At 36.6% G+C, this 21,963-nt stretch overlaps 1 protein-coding gene and 1 long non-coding RNA gene across 4 annotated transcripts in view; one reads left to right on the forward strand and one right to left on the reverse strand.

Moving 5' to 3' along the window:
- The window catches only part of Plc21C (Phospholipase C at 21C), a 74,867-nt gene that overhangs the window by 30,105 nt on the left and 22,799 nt on the right, over window positions 1–21,963 (reverse strand). For 2 of the 3 annotated variants that reach the window (XM_066290678.1, XM_066290677.1), the window contains exons 7-16: window positions 9,532–9,794; window positions 8,991–9,473; window positions 7,079–7,548; window positions 6,835–7,027; window positions 6,574–6,779; window positions 6,257–6,524; window positions 6,050–6,206; window positions 5,660–5,936; window positions 5,028–5,282; window positions 4,922–4,973 (exon numbers count right to left, since the gene is read on the reverse strand). In XM_066290678.1, coding sequence (XP_066146775.1) covers window positions 4,922–4,973; window positions 5,028–5,282; window positions 5,660–5,936; window positions 6,050–6,206; window positions 6,257–6,524; window positions 6,574–6,779; window positions 6,835–7,027; window positions 7,079–7,548; window positions 8,991–9,473; window positions 9,532–9,794 — 2,624 coding nt within the window. The remainder of the gene's footprint in view (window positions 1–4,921; window positions 4,974–5,027; window positions 5,283–5,659; window positions 5,937–6,049; window positions 6,207–6,256; window positions 6,525–6,573; window positions 6,780–6,834; window positions 7,028–7,078; window positions 7,549–8,990; window positions 9,474–9,531; window positions 9,795–21,963) is intronic. The other variant, XM_066290679.1, reaches the window with a different exon arrangement.
- Window positions 8,169–8,548, forward strand: LOC136343750 (uncharacterized). Its single transcript, XR_010732845.1, has 3 exons — window positions 8,169–8,291; window positions 8,350–8,440; window positions 8,499–8,548. It is a non-coding gene; the product is annotated as an uncharacterized lncRNA (long non-coding RNA).

A 21,963-nucleotide genomic window follows, 5' to 3' on the forward strand; every position in this document is an offset into this window, starting at 1 on the left:
TGTTGTCAGTCACACAAACGTTTTAAAAATTCTAAAATGAGCCAAAAAGCACTTAAATAAAATGCAAAATCTACACGAGCTTAGCAAAAACGATCCTGAATCTAGATTTCTATCGATAATGGGCAAATTGTTTTGGAGCAGCTACAGTTTTCTGATGAAGTTCACATTACATGGGCAATCAATCAACGCAAGTGCCGTTGTTGGTCTCACGAAGATCCCCACTAGATGTGTGAATACCATACAAAAAAGCCTCAAAAACACAAAAGTCTGGACTGAAATTGTTAGGTATCGCATAGTAGGTCCTGTATTTTTCAAGGAAATGTAATAGGACAAACATGCAGCATTGGACGAAGTTAAATTGATTGAGGAAAATTTTCTGAAACTTCTTAACTATGAGTTCCTTGTTAAAATGTATGTACTTATCTTGTATATAAACAAAAACAGAATGTTTCGAATAAAAAAGTATGTCGTTAGATTTGGTTCGTTAAATATTACATACAAATGTTTAAAAGTCCACATGTTCTCATTTTTCTGTAGATCTCAAAGAAAAACTTATTTAAACTTATAAAACCCGAAAAAGTCAAAATTTAATAGATGAACAATTTAATGTGCAGAAACAAGTTGTTTCGCTTATTATTATTAGAAAATTTAAGCTTCGTGGTTGTGTAGTGAACCTAAAACGGGGTGGTTGAACAAGAAAAAATACAAAAAAGATGGATTGTTGGATAAAAAAAATTATTCCAGCAAAATCCATGGTTGTCAGCATCCCAAAATTTCAGCCAAATTAGTGAACTGTAATGTGTCATCCAGAACGATCCAGCGAATGTCGGTAGAAGCTGACGTTCCAGGAAAAAGGGCAGTAAAAAAACCTTTACTATTCAAGAAGAATAGGCCTGGCAAGGGAAGTGTTTCCTGAGCAATATTCAAATTGGGAAGCGAGGGACTGGAAGAAAATTTTATTTCGCGATGAATTAAAATTTAATCTATTTGAAGGTGATGGCTCGAGATTTGCTCATCGTCCAACGAACCAAAGATTACATACCGAGTATGTTTCAACCACAATAAAACATGGAGGAGGGAACATGATAGTGCGGGACTGTTTTTCCGGATTCGGCGTAGGTCCTATTCATAAAATAAACGGAAACATGGATCGATTTATCCATAGTAATATATTGGAAAATGTGACGCTTCCGCATGCAGAGTGGGAAATGCCTCTTAAATTTATTTTACAATATGATAATAATTCGAAACATACCGCCAAATTGGTTAAGAAATGATTTGTTAACCACGAAATTTATGTTTAAACTGGGCTTGCTCAATATCCAAATCTGAATCCAATAGAGAACCTTTGGGAAATACCAAAGAAGAAAATTCGAATGAAAACCATCACTAACAAAGATTATTGAAGTTATTAAAAACAAAGATTATTTGACTAAGTTATAAAATTATGTTTTGCATATTAGGTTTGACCATGATTTTGTGAATATTTTTAGAATGTTTATTATTTTTATTTAATCGTAGATAAATAGAACTATAATTTAAATTGAAATGGACACTACCTATATGAACAACATAGTATAGAAAAATTAGATATTTCCTTGTTAAATTATCTGCCTTTTTATTAATTCATAGTCAATTTAGTTTTGTCCAATACTGTAGCTAACTATACTCCAAGAACTGATTCCTTCTCCATCTTTTTTATTCCCCAATGATTTGTATTCAGACTCATTTGCGCAACGGATGTGGTTTCAACAATACCACATTCTACTGAAAATATACGGGCCTATCTCAGCAGTGTTTCCGAATAGGTGGATTGGAAGAAGGGTCCCAGCTGAGCGAACAGAAAGATCACCCGATCTTACCCCACTAGATTTTTTTTAAGGGGATATCCAAAAACAGAGAATTAACGCTATTAAAGCTAACGATATTGCCGAACTTCAACAAAAAATCTTAGGTCATCTTAAAGAATATATAGTGATGACCGTATAAATAAAAACACTCTTTAAAGTGGTAAAACTTCTTTATAACAAAAATAATAAACGTATTTGTGTGATGAGGTATTTTTATAATAAAATACATTTATTTTTAGTTAACATATTTTTTTATATTAAAGCTGTAGACCGAAGCAATAAATGAACAAAATTCCTTTGGAGACATAAATAAGATCGTTTTCAAATAAATTATTTGTCGATCAGTTTATACTGCTGTAGAGTGCAAAGTACCTTAATAGAACATAAAATGGATAGAAGAAAACGTTCTACTCCGGGTTTGCGAAAATTTATTTTGTTTTTAGTGGAGAAAAATTGGAGTTATCAAAAAATTGCTGACCATTTAGATTGTATTTGCGATCATGGTTCCAAAACCATGATCGCAAAAACAGTTAAACATTTTAATGTCTATAAATCTTCAGAAAATCTTATAAGACAACGAAGGAAAAGAAGAAAAGCCCCATTTAATAGACATTTATTAATACTATTAAAAAAAGGTAAAAAAATAAACCTCTATTTAAATACAAACAGAGCTCTTCGGCTAACTAACACCCACAGTTTCAATAAGACCAATGCGAAGGCGTTTAAATGAGGAAGGTTTATTTGAAAGAGTTTCCAGAAAAAAAACCCACAACATCCAAAAAGAATAGAATTGCACGGGTTGGTATTTGCAAAACTTCATATTGGATGGTCAAGTTCTTAATGGGAACATGTGTTGTGGTCGGACGAAACAAAAATTAATAAATTCGTTTCCGATAGTCGAGTTTATGGGGGAAAACCTCGTAACACAAAATTTAACCCAAAGGGCACTGCAATGACCATCGTGTACGGCGGCGGTAACATTAAACTGTGAGAGTGTATGGCTGGACATGGAGTTGGATCCATTACCAAAATTGGCGGTATTTTGAACATGCACGAATATCGGGATGTTCTTGAGAATATTATGCTGCCATGTGCAGAGAATGTCTTTCCTGCTCTCTAGCAGTTTCGACACGACAATGACCCGAAACATACAGCGAAAATTGTAAAACAACGGTTAGTAGAAAATTAAGTTGATGTTATTAAATGACCTGCTTGCACTCCTGAGTTGAAGCCAATTGAGAATTTATGGTAGTTGTAAAACAGGCACTAAAGGATGAAAATATAACAAATTTTACTCAACTTTACGAAAAAATTCAAGGAATTTGGGATGCCATACCTCGAAAACCATGCGAGAAGTTAACTGACTCTTTCCCGCAACGGCGTTATGAAGTCATTCGGAAGAATGGACGCTCAACTAAATATTAGTTTCAGTTTAGTAGCATTAATATGGCTATTATTAGGTTTAGGTCGTTTTAGGGTTAAAATTTCATTTAAATGGGATCCTTATTTATTTGTTCAAAGGATTTTTGTTTATTTACCAAATCATCATCGACCTAAATCATTAGAAGCGTTAAAACTGTTAATAAAAATAAATATTATTTAGTATAAAACTAATGTGATGGACAAATGTTTTTATTATCCCAATTTCAAATAACGTTGCTACATTTTAAAGAGTGTTCTCATTTGTGTGGCCTCTAGTGTATTTTTTAAAAATATTTTAAAGGATTTTATTATCTATTAGAGAATTTTCAGTAACAAGGTGGAGTGCCCTTTGAACACTTTTGGCATTAAAGTAGTCCAGTACGTATTTCATTGTTTATTTCTCTCCGACTCATTGTTTATGAAGAGAATTTTAAAAAACACGCAATTATATCTGCAATTGAAACAGCTGTAAAATGAAAATTTAAGCAACCTACCTACATGGAAAAATTGAGGTTTGCCGCAACTCCCCAGATAATTAAAAAAACGTTTCAATAAGTTTGCGACAAACTTTCATTCACTAAGTTACAGAATTTGTTCCAGTTAAACTCTCCACTCTGTATTTTCATGGAATACAATTTAACCTCTATCAAAATTCACTACGTATCCGCTACACCCGATCTACCTTCAACAACTGCGCGTAAACCTTAAAATACATCTCGTTATAGCTACGTTTCTTTACAATGTGACTAGATGAGTAATTTGCTAAAGTCTTCTAAGATTAAATATTGTATTCTTTTGGTTACTATTAGTCGTTTGTTCCTGCCCTACGCTTTGTTCCTACTTTAGATTTGTCGCTAATGCAAGAAAGTGTGCAAATAATGAAACACTGCCAATCAGATATTAAGTCCGTTTTCTCCGAACATTTTTCATCCTCTTACAAGAAGTTGTCCGTGAACGACGGGAACTTCTGCATCCTGCGAAACATAAAAAGCACCCGCCCTAAATAAAGAGAGCAGGAAGCGCTTAACGGAATCGCCAAGCGAAAATATCACTTAATTGTCTCTTTCCCCTAATTTCTACTATCACAATGAAACGACCAAAATACATCAACTGTCTCTACTGTTTTATTAGGTAGGTACGTATTTTAACTGCTAGAGCAAGCCGAAAATCCGCTGAACTAAAGCAAAACATTAGGGAAGTCCCTATATAAAGTTACAACCATCGTGGAAGCCCCAACGGAAGGAATAATAGTGAGGCGGATTCTCGAACTTTCTGGCTTAAGATTTCTGTTTAGCTAATGGTGACAAGGAACCGAACAAGGTGATTCACAAGGTCGAAAGCCCTTGAGAAGGGTTTAGGACAAACTACTTGAAGCAAATCACCGAGCATGGCTCAAAATAAGAAGCTCAGTGTGTCCCATATTCTATAGAGCTGATTGTCGCGTTTGTCTTCTGACTTTTTACCACGCCCATCATTCCCCTCAAAAATATCAGAAAATGAAACGACCGACTATGGATTCAATATCAACAAAACCTGGAATGAGTGGTGGCACCTCGGATCCAAAACTCTCGCTTTGGACTGGGTAAAAACGATTCCTCTCCTATGATTCAAAGCCCCAGGCTCTTAAATCACTACGCCACTTGACTCACCATCTACTAAGGCCAGTCTGGCTTCGAACTCTTTACGCAGCGCCAATCTCTCCTAGAGACAAAAAAAAATGCAAATTTTTCGTTTAGAGATAAGTCGATATCGAACCTTTTCCCGGTACTCCCGCAGCTGCAGCTGCACAGCTTCGTGCTGCTTCACCATCTCCTCTTGTCTCTTTTTGTAAACCCCGTCCAACTTGTCTTTGACTGATTGTCCTCTATCCAGGAGAGCAGTCATTGCTTCTCTTTTCACACGAGTCAGTTGTTCTCTGTTACGATGCTTTTTGGAAAGCATTTTCACCTCCAGTTTGTGATCGGCTTGGATTTTCCTGACGAGGGCGTTTACTTCTTTGTCGAAACGTTCCTGCAATTTTTCTTTTGTAGTTTTGTCCGCTCTGGTCCGTTGATCGAAAGTTCTACGATAGGGACACGGTAGCGCTGTTAGGTCGTCCCTTCGGAGAACTCTCAATATTGGGCCGAACATAGAACGTGTGAAATATTTTTAAAATAGAAAAAAATCAATTTTATCCTTAATTCATTCGTTTTGCAAACCGACAGATAAATCATAAAATGGCAACGCGGCGTTCTGCCTTTGTTTCAATCCAAAATGGCCGATCCCGCAAGGTTCATTTGAAAACCCACAGTCACGTCATCGTAAAATAATAAATAGTTTTACCGGCGGCTATGTTGCCATATTGATTTCTAATTCCCTAATATTTCTTTAAAATTCTATATTTTAACCTTTAAGAGTGTTTGCTGATTGGCCTGCCTCTGTGCCATCACCCGTTCTGCCGTGGTGTAAATCAACTCAAAATAGCGTTCACGCAGCTCTTTTTCCTGCGTCATGAAATCCTTGTTGATGGAGAGGAGACGCTCAGATTGACTGCGGGGTAGTCCCATTTCCGAAGAGGTATCTGGACAGGTGGCCGTTGCTCCTTCCGGTTCGTCCGCTACTGAAGTCAGCGGCTCCACACTTGGGGATTCCGTGGAAAAAACTCCACTCACACTGGTAAATAGGCTAAGGGTGAGGTATATAAAATTATAGTGATTGTTTGTGTGTAGTCAGGTTTAGGTGAGGAACTCTGTATCGGCGTGTTAGTGCTGAAACATGTGCTGATGAGAAAAACTTACATGTTTTTGCTGGACAATCTTTTGACGAGTTTTATATTAATTAACTTGGATTTCTTCTCGGAACAATCGCTGCTTTTCTGCGAATGAAGCGTTTGTTTCTTCTTCTCACACTTCTTTCTCAACGCATCCAATTTCTTCTCCAATTCAATCTTCTTCTCTAAAATCGAACTTCTGAAATCGCAAAACTTCTTCCATAACTCATTTTACCTTTAATCGACTTATTCTCCAAAATCTTCTCCAAAGAATCAACAGGAACTTCCTCGATTCGTTCCTCGAAATTAACCTCAATGGGGGATTGTTTTGCCACCGAATTACCATCCAAAGGTGTGTTCAATTCTATGGAGGCCACGGAGGCAGTTAGAGGTGCAGCGGGGGCCGTTGTGCCCTCATCAGTAACCAAGTCGACTGATGAAGACCCTCCAGTGGGTATCGAAGGACGTTGTCCAGGGCTGCCGTTGATTTGCTCTTTAACGCTCTGAAATGCTCATTAAGTCGGCAGTCTATTTCCGAGTTCACAAATTTACCCTTCCAAGACTGCTCTTCTTCAGTTCTTCCTGCTCAGTTAGCTCCAAACCCTCAGTTAAGACCGCCAACTGTTGAGTGCGTTTTTCCAGATCAGATTGGTATTTTATAGGGTTAGCTAGGGCGTCTGCGAACTCGGAAAGACCATCTGGCACGTAATCTTTGACCACCACATGAATGAATATTGTGGCAAGAGGAAGCGGTTGACCTTTAAAGAAAATAAAAATTATACTTAATATCATGAAAAAAAAGCAAACAACTACCCAATTCGGTTCTGAGGTTGATGTGCCTATAGCCAGGTGATAGGGAAGTGAGAGGTAGAATGCGGTGGCCGATGAACCTTCCTCCCTCTTCATAAGCGACTATTCGGATTGAAGCTAATCCGGGAAGCACCACTCGTTTTATAACAAACGGCTCCTCGTTGTATACGGGGTTTATTGCGTTATTAGGAACCACCTATAAAAACCTTAACATTTTCCTGAAATAGAGCAAAGAACCAACCGTTACCTTAGTTTTAAACCTCCTCCTAATCGTGTCCACGGGCAGTCCATACATCTCCACCTCCACATAAGTGCCCACTTTCTTTTCGGTCAAAAACTGGCCAGAGATCACCTGGATCCTCAACGATCCAGCAACAATTCCGTCAACAGTTGAATCGGCGAATGGGTAGAATTTCCTGTCTTTCCTCCTCATAAAATCGGGCTTCAGCAAATATCCGCAACGCATATTGTACTCGAATATTCCCAAGTTGAGTTGCATAGCCAAGTCCAGAGTTTGGAAATTGAGGGCCACCAATTGACACCCCGCGTTCCAGAACACTTGGGGCATGAAATTCGACGAATCAAACCTGGTGCCCGCAGGGTATACCCGGCTAAGTTGGTTTTTGTTATACTCGACAAATTCGCTGGGATATTCTTTCAGAAGTGCTGTGGCTTGACGTTCGTCAAAGGAAGACATTTCGTAATATCTCTTTCGTTCTGCCAAATGAACTCATCATGAAAAATCATCTTAATATAATATACAGGGTGTTCCGAAAAGTTTGTGAGAGGTTACAGAGGTTATTGTGGTGAACAACTTTTGCATAGAAACCCCTAGTTAAAAATAAATCGTTTGGACTCGAGTGATTTTTGTTCAAAAACGTAATGCATGCTCGTTGAAAATGACCACCCCGAACTTGGTTAAATAAATTTGTTGAAGAAAAAACTGCCATCACCTTTGCCGATAGTTCCTCTTGGGTAGCTACAGGGATTTCATACACTAACGACTGGATGTAATCCCAGAGGAACGAATCCAACGGGCTTAAATCGGGACTTCGCGCTGGCCACCTGATTCACCCACAAAATTATCGGTTTTAATGATCCGGCGCAGTATAGCAAAAATGCACAGTTGCACCGTTATATTGGAACCACATTCTATTCCGTATAACCATAAAAACACTTGCATTTTCCAATAGTTCAGAAAGTGCCTCTTGCAGAAAATTTAGGTACTGGTAACTGGTAACATCTACAGGAACAGGAACAGACCAATTAAAATTCGCCAACAATATCGGCCACGTGTCGATGACCAATTGGTTGTGATGCGCTCTTGCCCATACAGCGCGAGGATTGTGATCGTCTGATGTGACTGTGAAGCATCCGTCCTTAGGGAACCAAGCCACATCGATGAATAGAAATATCGAACCAAAATCCCGTTGGTTTACGATACGTTACAAGGACAATTGGTAACAATGTACCTGTGGATTATGAAGTTGCAGACCTTAGTGCTTACACTTTTTGAAGGTGTCAAGGGCACCAGGGCTTCTCGTCATGTCCCCAGCACACTGTTTGTTGGACAGCATTCACTTGATTCGTTATTGCACGCATGCTGGGAGTAAGTTGTCAATCAACTCGATGTAAAGCCTTTTCTTTAGAGACCACTGTCCGCGGAGTTCGTGGATGTCCGGTTCCTCCATCTGATTTAAAACTGCCTGTTTCCCGTAATCAACGATTCGGAAAACGCTCAGCATAAAAGCGCTCAGCTTCTCCAGCGTTGCATCTTGCTTCGCCATAAATCAAATGCATCTTTCCACACTCTTTAAACGGAAATTGGACCATTTTCACAGTTGAAACGCTAAATTTCGTCGCGAAAGAGACGAATGTGAAGCACTTAATTCGCTGCGACTGCGATTAAAATCAATTTTCAACAACATCGAGATTAGAAATGTAGTTTATAAACTTGTACCAAGAAAGAAAAAAATGTTTATTTTATCTGTTTTTTTTTTCTATTCACTTAAATTGAATATCGAAGTATGTTGAGCAAAAACGAATCTGGAACTAGAACGGATTATTTTTGACCAGGGGTTTCTGGGCAAATATTATTCACCGGAATGTGCCGCGTAACCTCTTTATGTTTGGCACACCCTGTATATCGTGCCATATACCTTTGGCATCATCAAAGCTAACAAAATGAATTGGCTGCACATAGTTGACTAGGGCAGAGATTTCTGCTCCTGCTTCAGACTCAGAAGCCTGAGCTTTGCTGTCGTCACGATCGGTACTTTTACTATGCGCTGTCTCTCCCTCCAGTGCTTCAGGTTCGTCATCAGCATCAGTGCTTGATCCTTCCGTGCTAGTGGACTCGTTAGAACCTTGTCTAGCCTGCAGAGGAGGGGCATGATGCCCGGCGACTCCGTTCTCTGTTTGCTTCTTCTCCACCCCTTCGTCTCCGTTTTCCTGCAGACACCCCTCCTCCCCTTGTTGCGCTTCATTATGTTCGTTCACTTCCCCGGGGGCATCTGTGGAGTTCTGGGCGTCAGTAGAGGCCATCGCTGCAGCTACTTCTTGCCGATGATGTCGGTGGTGCTTTTTCTTGTTTTTAATTATAATCTTACGCCTCAACAATCCGGGGGGCGGCAGAGCTTGATCTGTGAAAGGATGTTTTTTACGTATAAATTATTTGTAAAATCGAAAACGAATACTCACCGTCCTTCAACGGATGACTGTCCAAAGGAGTTTCCAACAGCATGTCTCCGAAAATTTCCCTGCAATAGTTGGCGATTTTGGCCTGCTGTCTTGGATTGCAATGATTCTCAAACGAGAGAACCACTGGAAAATCTGAGGTTTTAAAAGCAGTTTCCGCGATTGCTTCCAGCACTTCTTTGGCAGATATTTCTGGCACGAAAGTGTATCCATGGACGATGACTGGTTCCTCAGTTCTACCGTTCCAGAAATCAAGTTCAACGCACCTGAAAGGTTATAAAAAAGGGTAATAAATAACGTGGACTTTTCCGTAAAATCCACGCTGTAATGGAGTAGTAAATTACCGGCATGGGCTGCTAGAAAGCAAATAAAGCCATTAATTACCCAAAGTTAGCCAGAGTAGATAATTTAATGCCTCGTCACTTAATCGCAACATAAGGGACAGTAACAATAAATGAGAACTCAACAGAACATAAATACGATTTACTATTATTGCTTTCGTGCTATTTCTAGCTGGCAGAGAAGATAAAGGTGAGAGCATTATTCTTCCCAAATGAATTACAATTTATTTACTTTTTATCACTGCCGCCATTGTCGCTGAAAAATGGAAACTGGATCCTTGCAACTGTGCAAGGAAATGGGTTTGCCCGGCATAGCAGGATAATTTAATACAGGGTGTCCACTTAACATCCCTTTGGACTTCTATGAGTTTATTTGTGATTTATTAACAAAAAAATCAATTATAGGGATGTATATCAAGATAGTTAAGGTAAATATTAAAATTAGCGACAACCCTACAGGGTGTCCCAAAAAAGCGGGGCCTCATATAGTGAAATTTTTTTAATTGTTCAAATTTGCATTTCTTTCATGTGATAGAATCTCTCTTGATCTTCTGATAGTTCCCATATTTTTTTAACTCTGGGATGCCGTCGCAGCTATTACGTTAAAAAAAAGACTTTCAGGCACTTGATCATGATTAACTGCCTGAATTTTTAGCTTGCGTTTCTACGGCTTCGATGTTTTTTTGTTTTAAATTTTGACAGTTCATTCGCGGCTTAACATTCCTTCGTAATCTGTCTATTTTGAAACTGGCGATTCAAGTGAAGTACCGCAGACATTCAATAATGTAAACTACTTCAAATCAAGTGTGGCTCACATTATCGAGATGTTTACATTAGCGAAGGTGATGTAAATAATAAACGATATACCCAGTGTCCAGGCATACCCTGGACATAGGGGATTAACATCGGAAATTGTTTTTTCTTATTTTGCACTTGCACGAATTATCCAATTGAAAAACTTTTACATAGAGGTTATAGTGCTCAAGACCGACCATCATGTCGCAATTGTTTCAAACTCTTTATTAAAGCCGTTTTGGCCTAAAACACCCCCAAAATTCGAAAATTTTAAGGTCCCGCGTAACCGTTCGAAACCACGATTCGTCAAATTGGTCGATGGTCTTTTCAAGGATTTGTTGTAAACGTTTTTACAAACAATGTTAAAGTTTTTTTGTTTTTGTTCATTTACTTATTTGGTTGAACTTCAACATATACGTAATTGCTTAATTAATTTGCTTTCACTTTTTCTTTGATGCATTTAAATAAATGGTAAAATGAAAAAAAGAAAAAAATCGCTTGACATGAGTTTTTTATGGTTATTCTGTTGGCAACTATGTGTTTGTCTAATTCTGACCTTGATTCTGGCCAATCATGACGTCGAACAGTTACGTGGAACATTCAAATTTTCGAAATTTGAAGACGTTTTCAGCCATAACGGCTGAAAATTTTCAACTAAAAATTGAAAGATTGAAAAATTTGCGGAATGATGGTCGGTCTTGACTACTATGACCTCCATGTAAAAAATTGTTTTAATTGAATAATCCTCGAAGGCATAAAAAATTAAACCCGATTTCCCGTGTTAATCTCCTATGTCCAGGGATCGCCTGGACGCCCAGTATATGTATATATATGCAATGTTTATTCCTTAAGAAACAGAATATCGTCCATTTGGTCTTTCCGCCCCTACTACAATAGTCTGTCTAATGGTATGCTGTTTTATGCAAATATTACATTAAAGTAATTAAAACATAGAATGTAAAACATTGTAAGTGGGCGATAACGGTCTCCGGTGCTGTTATATAAGGTGAGCTTCCATTGAAAAATTCTCCTGCATTTAGGGCCTATACATTTGAGGCGGATTATTTAATGCAGCAGATGCTCGATAATTTAAACTAATTTAAACCAAGTATGGATCACATTAATGAAATATTTATATTAGCGAACATGATTTCAATAATAAACGATTTAGTAAAAAAAGGTTTAAGTCGTATATATATAAAAAAATAAACAAATATTCTTATTGTGATTATTTTTTAATTAGAAGAAAAATAATTTACAATTCTAGTCTGCGTTAATTGGCGCTTGGAATTGTCTTTCAATGTTTATGCCCGTAATTTACGAAGAACTAAAATATCCACGGATATTTTAGTTCTTCGTAAATTACCCTTATTAATATCATTCGTCTGTTTGTCTTCGTTCCATAAATTAATATCAGTTAGATTGCAAACAATGTTGGAATTCACTATTTTAAATATACTTCGTGACATAGAAATGAGAACACCCCGTAAAAATTGTTTTATTTAAATAATTTTTGGTATGCATGTTTGTATATGGGAACGCAAACAACGATTAAATTTTCAGCCATATTTATCAATGTATTTATAAGTTATCAGGAATTTTAGTTGTTTTTAACTATAAAAATTGCAATAAAACATCAACAATATAACTACAAAATATTATTTATTGGTATACAGTATGCCTAAAAAGTGTTTTTAGATTAATCAAATATGCCTAAACGAAGAATGCATCGAAATTTTCATCAATTGAGCGAGTTTGAGAGAGGTCGAATAGTGGGTCTACGAGAGGTTGGTGGGTCATGTAGAGAAATCGTCACTAGATTGAACCGTGGTGTGAACAACTATAATGAGATGTTTTCGGGTATGGTTCCAAGAAGAGCAAACAGGTAGAAGGAGAGGTATTGGATGATCCCGAAGAACTACAAAACACCAAGATCTCCGTCTTCAAATAGCAGGTCCGTAAATATGGAACCGGAATTTGCCTCCAAATATCCCTAGTGGTCAATATAGGTACTACCTTATCGTGTTATTAGGGTACTACACCTCTTATTTACATCTGAGAATGTTTTTCAAATCATAACAATACAGGTTCAATACTGCAGTACAGTTGCAATAGCTTTGAGTATGTCGAATTTTGTGCCTACAAATTACGATTTGCTGACAGCATTGATTTTCTATTACCACTTGAAGAAAACGGCTGCAGATTCACATCGCATGCTTGTTGAAGCTTACGGTGAACATGCCCTTGGAAAATCACAGTGCTGTGATGGTTTAAAAAAATCAAAAGTGGCAATTTTGACGTCAATAACGAAGAGCGTGGAAAACCACCGAAAAAGTTTGAAGACGGCGAGTTGCGAGCTTTGTTAGATGAGGACGATACTCAAACGCAACAACAATTAGCGAACCAATTAAATGCGACACGAAAAGCCGTTTCCATTCGTTTGAAAGCTATGGGAAAAATTAAGAAGATAGGAAAGTGGGTTCCACATGAACTCAATGAAAGACAGCAAGAAAATCGAAAAACCACTTGCCAATTGTTGCTTACCAGGTATAACAGAAAGTCATTTCTTCATCGAATTGTGACTGGCGACGAAAAATGGATCTATTTTGAGAATCCCAAACGTAAAAAATCATGGGTAACTCTAGGCGAACCATCAGCATCGTCAGCAAGACCAAATCGATATGGACGGAAAACAATGCTCTGTGTTTGGTGGGATCAAAAAGGCGTAATTTATTATGAGCTGCTAAAACCTGGAGAAACAGTTAATACTGAACGTTACCGACAACAAATGATGGACTTGCATCGAGCTTTGCGTGAAAGACGACCAGAATATCAAGAACGGCAACACAAGGTGATATTGCTCCATGATAATGCACCATCACACACTGCAAAACTGGTGAAGGAAACGATTGGGACGTTTCACTAGGAAGTACTATCGCATGCGGCTTATTCACCCGACTTAGCACCATGCGATTATCACTTATTTGCATCGATGGGACACGCTCTTGCAGAACAGCACTTCACCTCTTACGAAACAGTTCAAAAATGGCTCGATGAACGGTTTGCCTCAAAAGAACGACAGTTCTTTTGGCGTGGCATCCACAAATTGCCAGAGAGATGGGAAAAATGTATATGGAACGATGGGAAATATTTCGAATAAAATATTTTTTATAATTATTGCGCAGCTAAGTTATGCTTTTTATTAAAAGATTCCGGTTTCATATTTACAGACCCGGTAATGTCTTCTTGTTGAAGACACTAGCGGATCAGTGGTTTGCTGAGTATGGCAAGCTTATTGGGATTCGAACCATTTATTGCCAGATAAAAAGTTTTGAACTGATTTCCTACCGTCCCTATATTATGTTACCCCTCACTTTAAATAATCGTTAGAATTAAATGCAGTTTTGCAGAGAACGGACACATTAAAATCTGAAATGAGATAATATCGTGTTTACTGACATATTCAGATTCTGTTTGGGTATTCATGAAGGTCGGGTAAGAGTAACAAAACGACGGGGTGAAAGACGAGATCCTCCATTTAAAATACAAAGACATGTCCATCAGACTTTTGGAGTAATGGTTTGGGGTGCTGTTGCATATGGTATCAGGTCACCTTTACTTTTCATTGGAGGCAGAATGACAGCCCAACGATACATCCAAGAAGTCGTGGAACCTCATCCCGTGCCTTATTTGGAAACTCTTGTTAATCCAGTTTTTCAACAAGACAATGCTCGACCACGTGTGGCTAGAGTGGCTCTTTCAACAAAATGCCTTCAATTCGCTACCTTGGCCACCTCGATTTGCGGACCTACCATCGATTGAATATCTTTGAGATATTGCAAGTAAAAGGTTGCATAATTTATACCATCTTCCACAAACCCTATCGGCGCTATGTCACGCTGTTCAGTTAGTCTGGAATGAGATCCCTTAAAAAGGCATCAGTCACCTCATTAGATCCGTGCCTAGACGTGTACAGAAATGTATAAGACATCGCGGAGGATCGAAAAAATTATTTTTTTGTTATTTAGTTTTTAACAATTAAATTTGATCAATTTTTTAATAAAGTATTTGTTTTAGTGTAAGAAACATGCACACTAAAAATTATTTAAATAAAATCATTTTTTCTATTTTCATTGTCACGCAGTATAAATCAAGAACATCCAATGATACACTGACAAGGAGATCAGCATTGAATCGCTCTAATTGCGTTTAAGGGAACATCACTTTCCTTTTGATCATCGGTACAAAATAGATTGTTCCAACATTTTTGAGTAGTTTGTTGATCAACTTCATTTCATGCCATATTCAAATTTAAAACAGCTTCACGTAACGTTATCTATTTCAAAGCTTCAAATATGTTTTCAGAATTTTTTGTTAAGACAGATGAAAATAGAAATTTTCTGTAGTCTAATTTGATGAGTCTTATTACGTTCTGGTCCATGGGTTGAATCAGTTTAGTTACATTGGGCGGCATGTACATGACAAAAATTGACTCATCCTCGCTTCTCAGTTGTTGCTCTGGAGGGCAGTTTGGTGCCTCACTTGGTAACATCGCTTTTATTGGAAGTTTCTGTTTTTTGAGAAATTTTTTTACCGACGAATTAAATAATCCTCAAATTGTGAATATGTACAACATTTATGATTACAAATTCATCGTCATATGTCAGGGACAAAGCGCTTTTGGAACCATTTGACGAATACACCGTTGATCATTCAAGCGATTTTTGAACAGTTATGATCTTCACGGATATTCAAATTTTGAAACGAGCGTGAATTTTTTGCTTTTCCTATTATCGTTGGCTCTATTTTGTGTGTTGCCAAGAACTGTTTACATTATCGCGTGTTCCGCTTGGTCCTAAAGTACGAATTTTGTGTTTACAATAATGCAATATTTTCATTATCCCATGTTTACGTTATCAAGTGTATGTTGTATACTTAGCAAGAACTTATTAGCATGAATTATGTAAGTGTGATGGAAATTGTCTACTGGCATCCCCGATATAACGATTTTTCATGGAGCAGGATTTCCTAATAGAGGACATCCTGATGTAAGGAGCCTAGAACGTCTAAAGGATCGTTTTGAATGGAAAGGAATTGTTAATTATAAAATGAAAAGTTGAATGAAGTGGATTTTAGGAGAAGAAAATTAACTGCACACCACTTTATCAGTAGTTAAAAATTCAAGAATTAGCATGAGGTAAATTAGTCAGAAGGTGAATGAGCTGTCGAAACTTAAAACCAAGATCATTGAAACCATGGCAACCACTTAAGCACTCAGCAATGAATGTAGATTTCGCTGAAATAATTAACAATTCCATTAAAGTTTAAGATAAATATGACATAACTTTATACCAAAACGGAAAAATTGTAAATTATTTTTGTCATAAAAACCACAGCGTCATATTTGAAACAAATCAAGAAAATTTAAGTTGAAAAGTAAAAATTTAAGTTATTATTACGAACTCCCTCTATGTATTTTTGGCTAAATAACTATTTGTGTCTTCCAAAAGGATATTACATGAGAACCCATCCTAAAATTGTAAAAAATCTTACCTAAGCTAAATGAAATGTTAATTTTTTATGAGGCACTGCAAAAATCTAAAACGTTATAGTTTCGAGTCACTGCACACCAATGTAAAAAAAATCGAGGAACTGGGACAGGATCAAGAGAGGATTCTATTACGTGAAAAAAATGCAGGTGGGCTCGAATTAATAAATTACATTTTATGATGCCCCGCTTTTTTGAGACACTCTGAGGGTTGTCAGTAATTTAAAATTTTACCTTCATTAGCCTCATACACATCCCCATAGTTGATTTTTTTAATGAAATTCCAAATAGGAGTCCGTGGGGCTGTTAAATGAATTCCTTATATATGTCAAGAACTAGGCAAAAGTTAAATGTAGATACTTGTTACCTTGTCAACGTTAATTATTATTATATCAGTTAAAACTAGAGGATTTAATGCGTCCGAAAGCAATTTACTTTTTGCGGCACTTTTCTAATAATAATCTAGCGTAATTTGACCCACAAATACGATTGGGCATAAATGAAACGATTCACAGCTAAATTAAATTAAAAGGTTTAAAATGTTTACATAGTTTTTCGCCTTTAATAATGGTTTGATTATAAACGCATTTTGCAGTCTGGTGGGTTGGATAAATAAATCAACTTTAAATTCACAGTTTTAAGTAAATTGCATTGGCGCAGCTATGCTTTTAAGTTGCCTGTTAACGTGAAATCTAAAGATACAGAGCTGTTCGATGTCCTTTCTATATTTTTCATTTTTTAACCAAACCCAGTTGCTTTCGCCAAAATATCAAGAATCGACTAGACCTATAATAACTGGCTGCCTATCCAGGAACCATTTTCATATTAATTATTATCTGCCAATTATTTCCCACGTATTTATTCGGCTAACAGGGGAAACCAAAGTAGAAACTCAAACGCAACTTTCGAGTCTACCTAACTAGACTCTAATAAACCGCAACTAGCCGTCAATTACCTTAACTGATACGTTGGAAATTCCGTGCTTAAAGGGAACGAAGTTTAACCAATTCGAACGCGAATCTCTGGCAAAATTAGCCCCTAATTATTCACGTGTTTGACGAGTTAATTTTGCGTATTCTCTGTTCAAACACGCGTGCCCTAAGTAGCAGGGTTGATGAAATTGGTGTAACAATTTAAAAGAAAATTCTGAACCAGAAAGTTTCGACATCGAATTAGGTGCGGCAAGTTCGCATTCTTACAAGCTCGCAGGGAGTTCGGTATTAAAAATGAATGAATCAGTTCTGATGGCCTTGTCAAGGAAGGTCTTTTACTGACAATTACGTGGTAAACACGGTAATGAAATGTTTATCCAGATAATAACGGAAAAGTAGTAATTACCGTGTTGGGGCTTATACTGCACCATTAGACTGTTTGGTTTTTGTATCTGGGAACCAGCTTGATTGACATATATCAACAAGCTAATAGATATATAATGGCTATATAATGATTTTTTAATGGAAAACATTTTGAGAGAAATCGCAAGGGTTTTTTACGCATCGATAAACGTTTTGTAATTGCTCCCATGAGTGCTGGCTATATTTAGCAGGTTTTCAAACAAAAGGAAAAATTAGTTCATATGACAGATATTCGCTTTTGCCAGCAGTAAAATCTAATTTGAGTGCGTCCCGTTCCGATTTCTTTTGATATTTCGTGTACAATTCGGTCACGGTAGTAAAGGCATCAAAGCGGGATCGTTTTTAACGGGTTGCTGATTTCAAAGATGCCTCTGATGCTCGAATAACGAGACGGCATTTTATGAATTTCATCTACCGTGCAGTTAAATTGGAGTACCAAAATACGTCCTGGAAATAGGATATTTATGTGACCAAAAATGCACTTTCGTAAAACGATACATGAAAATTTCGAAGGTTTTTGTTTCCGCTCATTTTGATTGCCGACGAGTGTCGATTGGCGATTTTACAAAGCGATCGATGATTGATTAACTAAAATGGAAGCGCGGTGGAAAATCAAACAAAATACCACTATAATCAGATCGTAGTGTCTATTTGTAGGTACCCATTTCGACGTTTTTTTCAGCGGATACTTTAATTAGCGAAAATAACTTGCATTAAACGGCAAGTTCCTCCCAATTGGGGATACGATTACGAAAGTGCGCATATATTCTCTCTTTTTTTTACCTGTTAATGTCGCGGAAGTCTCTCTTTGTCAAAGCAGCGCCATGAAAGAAAACAATTATGGAGCGGCAACCAACAATGCAAGCGACCCATCTATACGAAGGGCATTAAGCAGTGCATGACTCATGGCAATCGTATTTTTCCTTTAGCGATTCCTTCAAGGGACAGTTATGGGCTATTACAAAATCCAAATGCATATTTTACTTAATTAAGCGGACACAATTCGATGACGCAGTTTAGAAATTATCAGGCACAATTGAAGATCCTCGGTAAACTAGTACATTGATTTGTCTATAATCTATAAATAAAGAGCCCTAACGATAATACAGAGTCTCTTATACAGGGTGTCTCAAATGCTATGGTATACCATTGCTATCTCCTAAACTGTGAGAGGTACGAGGTCGGTTAAATTATAGAAAATGTGTCTAATTTAGGGCTTAGTTAATACTCGAAAACAGTTTTGGCAATTTTTCATTATTTTCCGAGATGTTGGGAAAAATCCGAAAAATATCAAAATTTCATTTCCATAATAATTTAAAATTAAAAATTACAAAAAAGAAAGTTTTTCACAAACGTTTTACACATTTTTGGGCTCTTGACGTGTGCGATTTTCTAAATTTTATAATGGTCTAGTTTTCGAGATAACGACCTTAACCTTGTTTTTTTTCTTTATAATATGGAACCAGATAAATTTTAGCATATTTAGAAAGTGCTCCTTTAAGGCTCTTCAATGATGTATCACATGATAACATTTTTCCACGTTTTGATCTAAAAAGGACCATCATCAGAGTTTTTTTATAAATGCAAATGGAATTTTAAAAATTAATATTTTAAGAATTCATTATTATTTTGAGATTTTAAATTTGTTATTTACTTGTTATTGTGAATATTTCTAATAACATTTCGCTCATCTTTATAAAAAAAAATGCGCTGGTCGCTTTTAAACCAAAACGCTGGAAAATGCAATCATGTGATACATCGTCATCGCTTAATGAGCTCCTTCGAAACATGCGAGAATTTATCTGGATCCATATTAAAGAAACACAAAGTTGGGGGGGTCATCATCTCGAAAACTGGGCCAACTATAAAATCTAGAAAATTGCATACCTCAAGAGCCCAAAAAAGTGTAAAACTTTTATATGAAACATGGTTTTCAAAAATCCTTAGTTTTCTATTTGTTATACAAATTAAATATCTGAAAAATTGAAAAAATGGCAACACTGTTTTCGAATATTAATTAAACCCCAAGTTTGGCACATTTTCTCTAGTTTAACCGACCTCGTACCTCTCACCATTTAAAACATAGTAATGGTATTCTATCTTGTGTACAGGTTATTTTTTTTAATATAAGTGCTAATATCTTAAAAATTATGCTGACAATGGGAAAATTAAAAAAAAAAAACGTTTACCAAAATAAAATACTAGAAGATGATTAAAGGTGTGTTGAACTCACTACCCTTTATCAATTGTAATCCAGACACCCCAAGTCTCTATCTTTTTAAATATCGCGGCCATGGTTGCGACATATCATGAGGAAACATTTTTTATCATCTTTTCAATGGTACTAAAGTTTCCGAAATGCCTCCCTGAAATGTATCCTATCATGCCAAAAATGCAAAATCCTTGAGTAAGACACCTAGTTGTAAAATGAAATGATTTTTAATCAGGGATACGTAATAGGACTAATAATTAATTCAAAGCTTTATTGTAATTAAATCAGAGCATAAGATTTACCGCTCAATAGTAATATTTTTTTTATAACAGGTGTTTGTTATTTTTCATACAAGCGTACAAACAATTCGTTCTCTATGCACATTGTTATCAAAGAATTTATAATATTTCATTTTAACGGTAAAAAATTAGGTATTTTTCTTTTATCGGTATTTATAAAGTTTTTTCTATCCAGTGAATCGACGAATCCTGTTAGTTATTTAATTTTCACTTCGTGCTTCTCAAAAATTTCCAATCGAAACATGATTTATTCAATTGCGGAACGGGTTGAAATCGTTTTTATTTATAGTCGTGAGGAATGTTGGCTTTTACGACTCACAAAAATATTTTGCCACCGACATCCTAGAATGAATATTAATCCTGCCTATGTTAGGAAATTAATACAAAAATTTGATGAAACCGTTTCTGTGATGAATAAAAAAGGTATCAACCTAGGAAATTACCTTACTCAAACGAAAGTTCTTGGAAAATTTGCCCAAAATCCATCATCTATCCGTCATGAATCTACTGTACCTGGACTACCAGCAGTACTGGTCAGAAAACTTCTAAAATGATATGCATTTTGTTCTTACAAAATTCAACTTCATAAGGAATAAAATGAAAATAATCCAGATTCACGAATTGAATATTGCGAAGTGATGCACACTTTGATTGCCCACAAGCCCCCATTACTGCTAAGCATTTGCTTCAGTGATGAGTGTATATTTTAATTCAATAATACTCTGAATATGCACAATTGCAGAATCTGGAGCGATTAAACCCTCATGTTATGAGAAAAGGAAGCACTCGATATCCACAAAAACTGAATGTTTGCGCCAGAATCCATGGAGATGTTATCATAGAATATTTGTTTATTAACCGTAATTTGAATGCTGAAATCTACCGTGACCTTATAAAAATGCAACTGATACATTGAAAATTAATGAACTAAAAAATCAGAAGGAAGAAAATGGACAAAAAAGATTTCAACAGAATGGGGCACCGCCATATTTTGATTTACTCGTTACGCAGTGGTTAGATAACAATTACCCCGCAAGATCGATTTAAAGGTGAGGAGCGATAGAATGGCCCCTTGGTCTCTCGATCTCACGCCCTTGAATTTCTTTTTGGGGGGGCACTTGAAATCTGTAGTGTTCAAAGAAGCCATTGAAGAGTTAAAACAGTGAATAATTACTGAGTGTAGTGGAATTTCTAAGGAAATTTTTGTTGATATACGTAAAGAAGGTGGAGATTCTCGTTTGTACGCTCGTATGGGAAATAACGGGCAATATTTCGAACACCAAATATAAAAAATTATTATCATTGAGCGGAAAATCTTACGTTTTAATTTAATTTCAATAAAATTTTGAATTAACTACCACTTCTATTTCTTGTTCATAATTAAAACCCTTTTAATTCTACGCCTAGGTATGTCACTCATGGATTTTGCATTTTAGTCATTGTCGGATACACTTGAGGGTGAAATTCGAGAAACTTCGGCAACACTGGAAAGTTTATTGAAAACTATTTCCGACGATATGTTGCAACCATGCCCGTGCTATTAAAAAAAAATAACTTGGGGCGGCTGAGGTGCATTTGGTAGAGGGTAGTGGGTTCATCATACCCTCAGTCATCTTTCCCCAATCGTGTTATGGTAGATGTGTTTCTGGATTTTTACACTGCCGGCATAACTTCTGAGGCATTGACCTTTAACCTTAAGAAAAAAACCCACCCTATACGTAAATGGTGTAATGGCAATAATTTTCCAAATAATTATTCTGTTAAATAACGTTTAAAATAAAGGGTGTAACGCAAATTTGTTGTCGTTTTTGATGACCTTGAATTTTTTTCCCTACCATATAATATTCCAACGAATTCCAACTTTAGTTTTTCAAATGCGACCGCC

Source organism: Euwallacea fornicatus, chromosome 15 (genome assembly GCF_040115645.1).
Source record: "Euwallacea fornicatus isolate EFF26 chromosome 15, ASM4011564v1, whole genome shotgun sequence".
Taxonomy (NCBI): domain Eukaryota; kingdom Metazoa; phylum Arthropoda; class Insecta; order Coleoptera; family Curculionidae; genus Euwallacea; species Euwallacea fornicatus.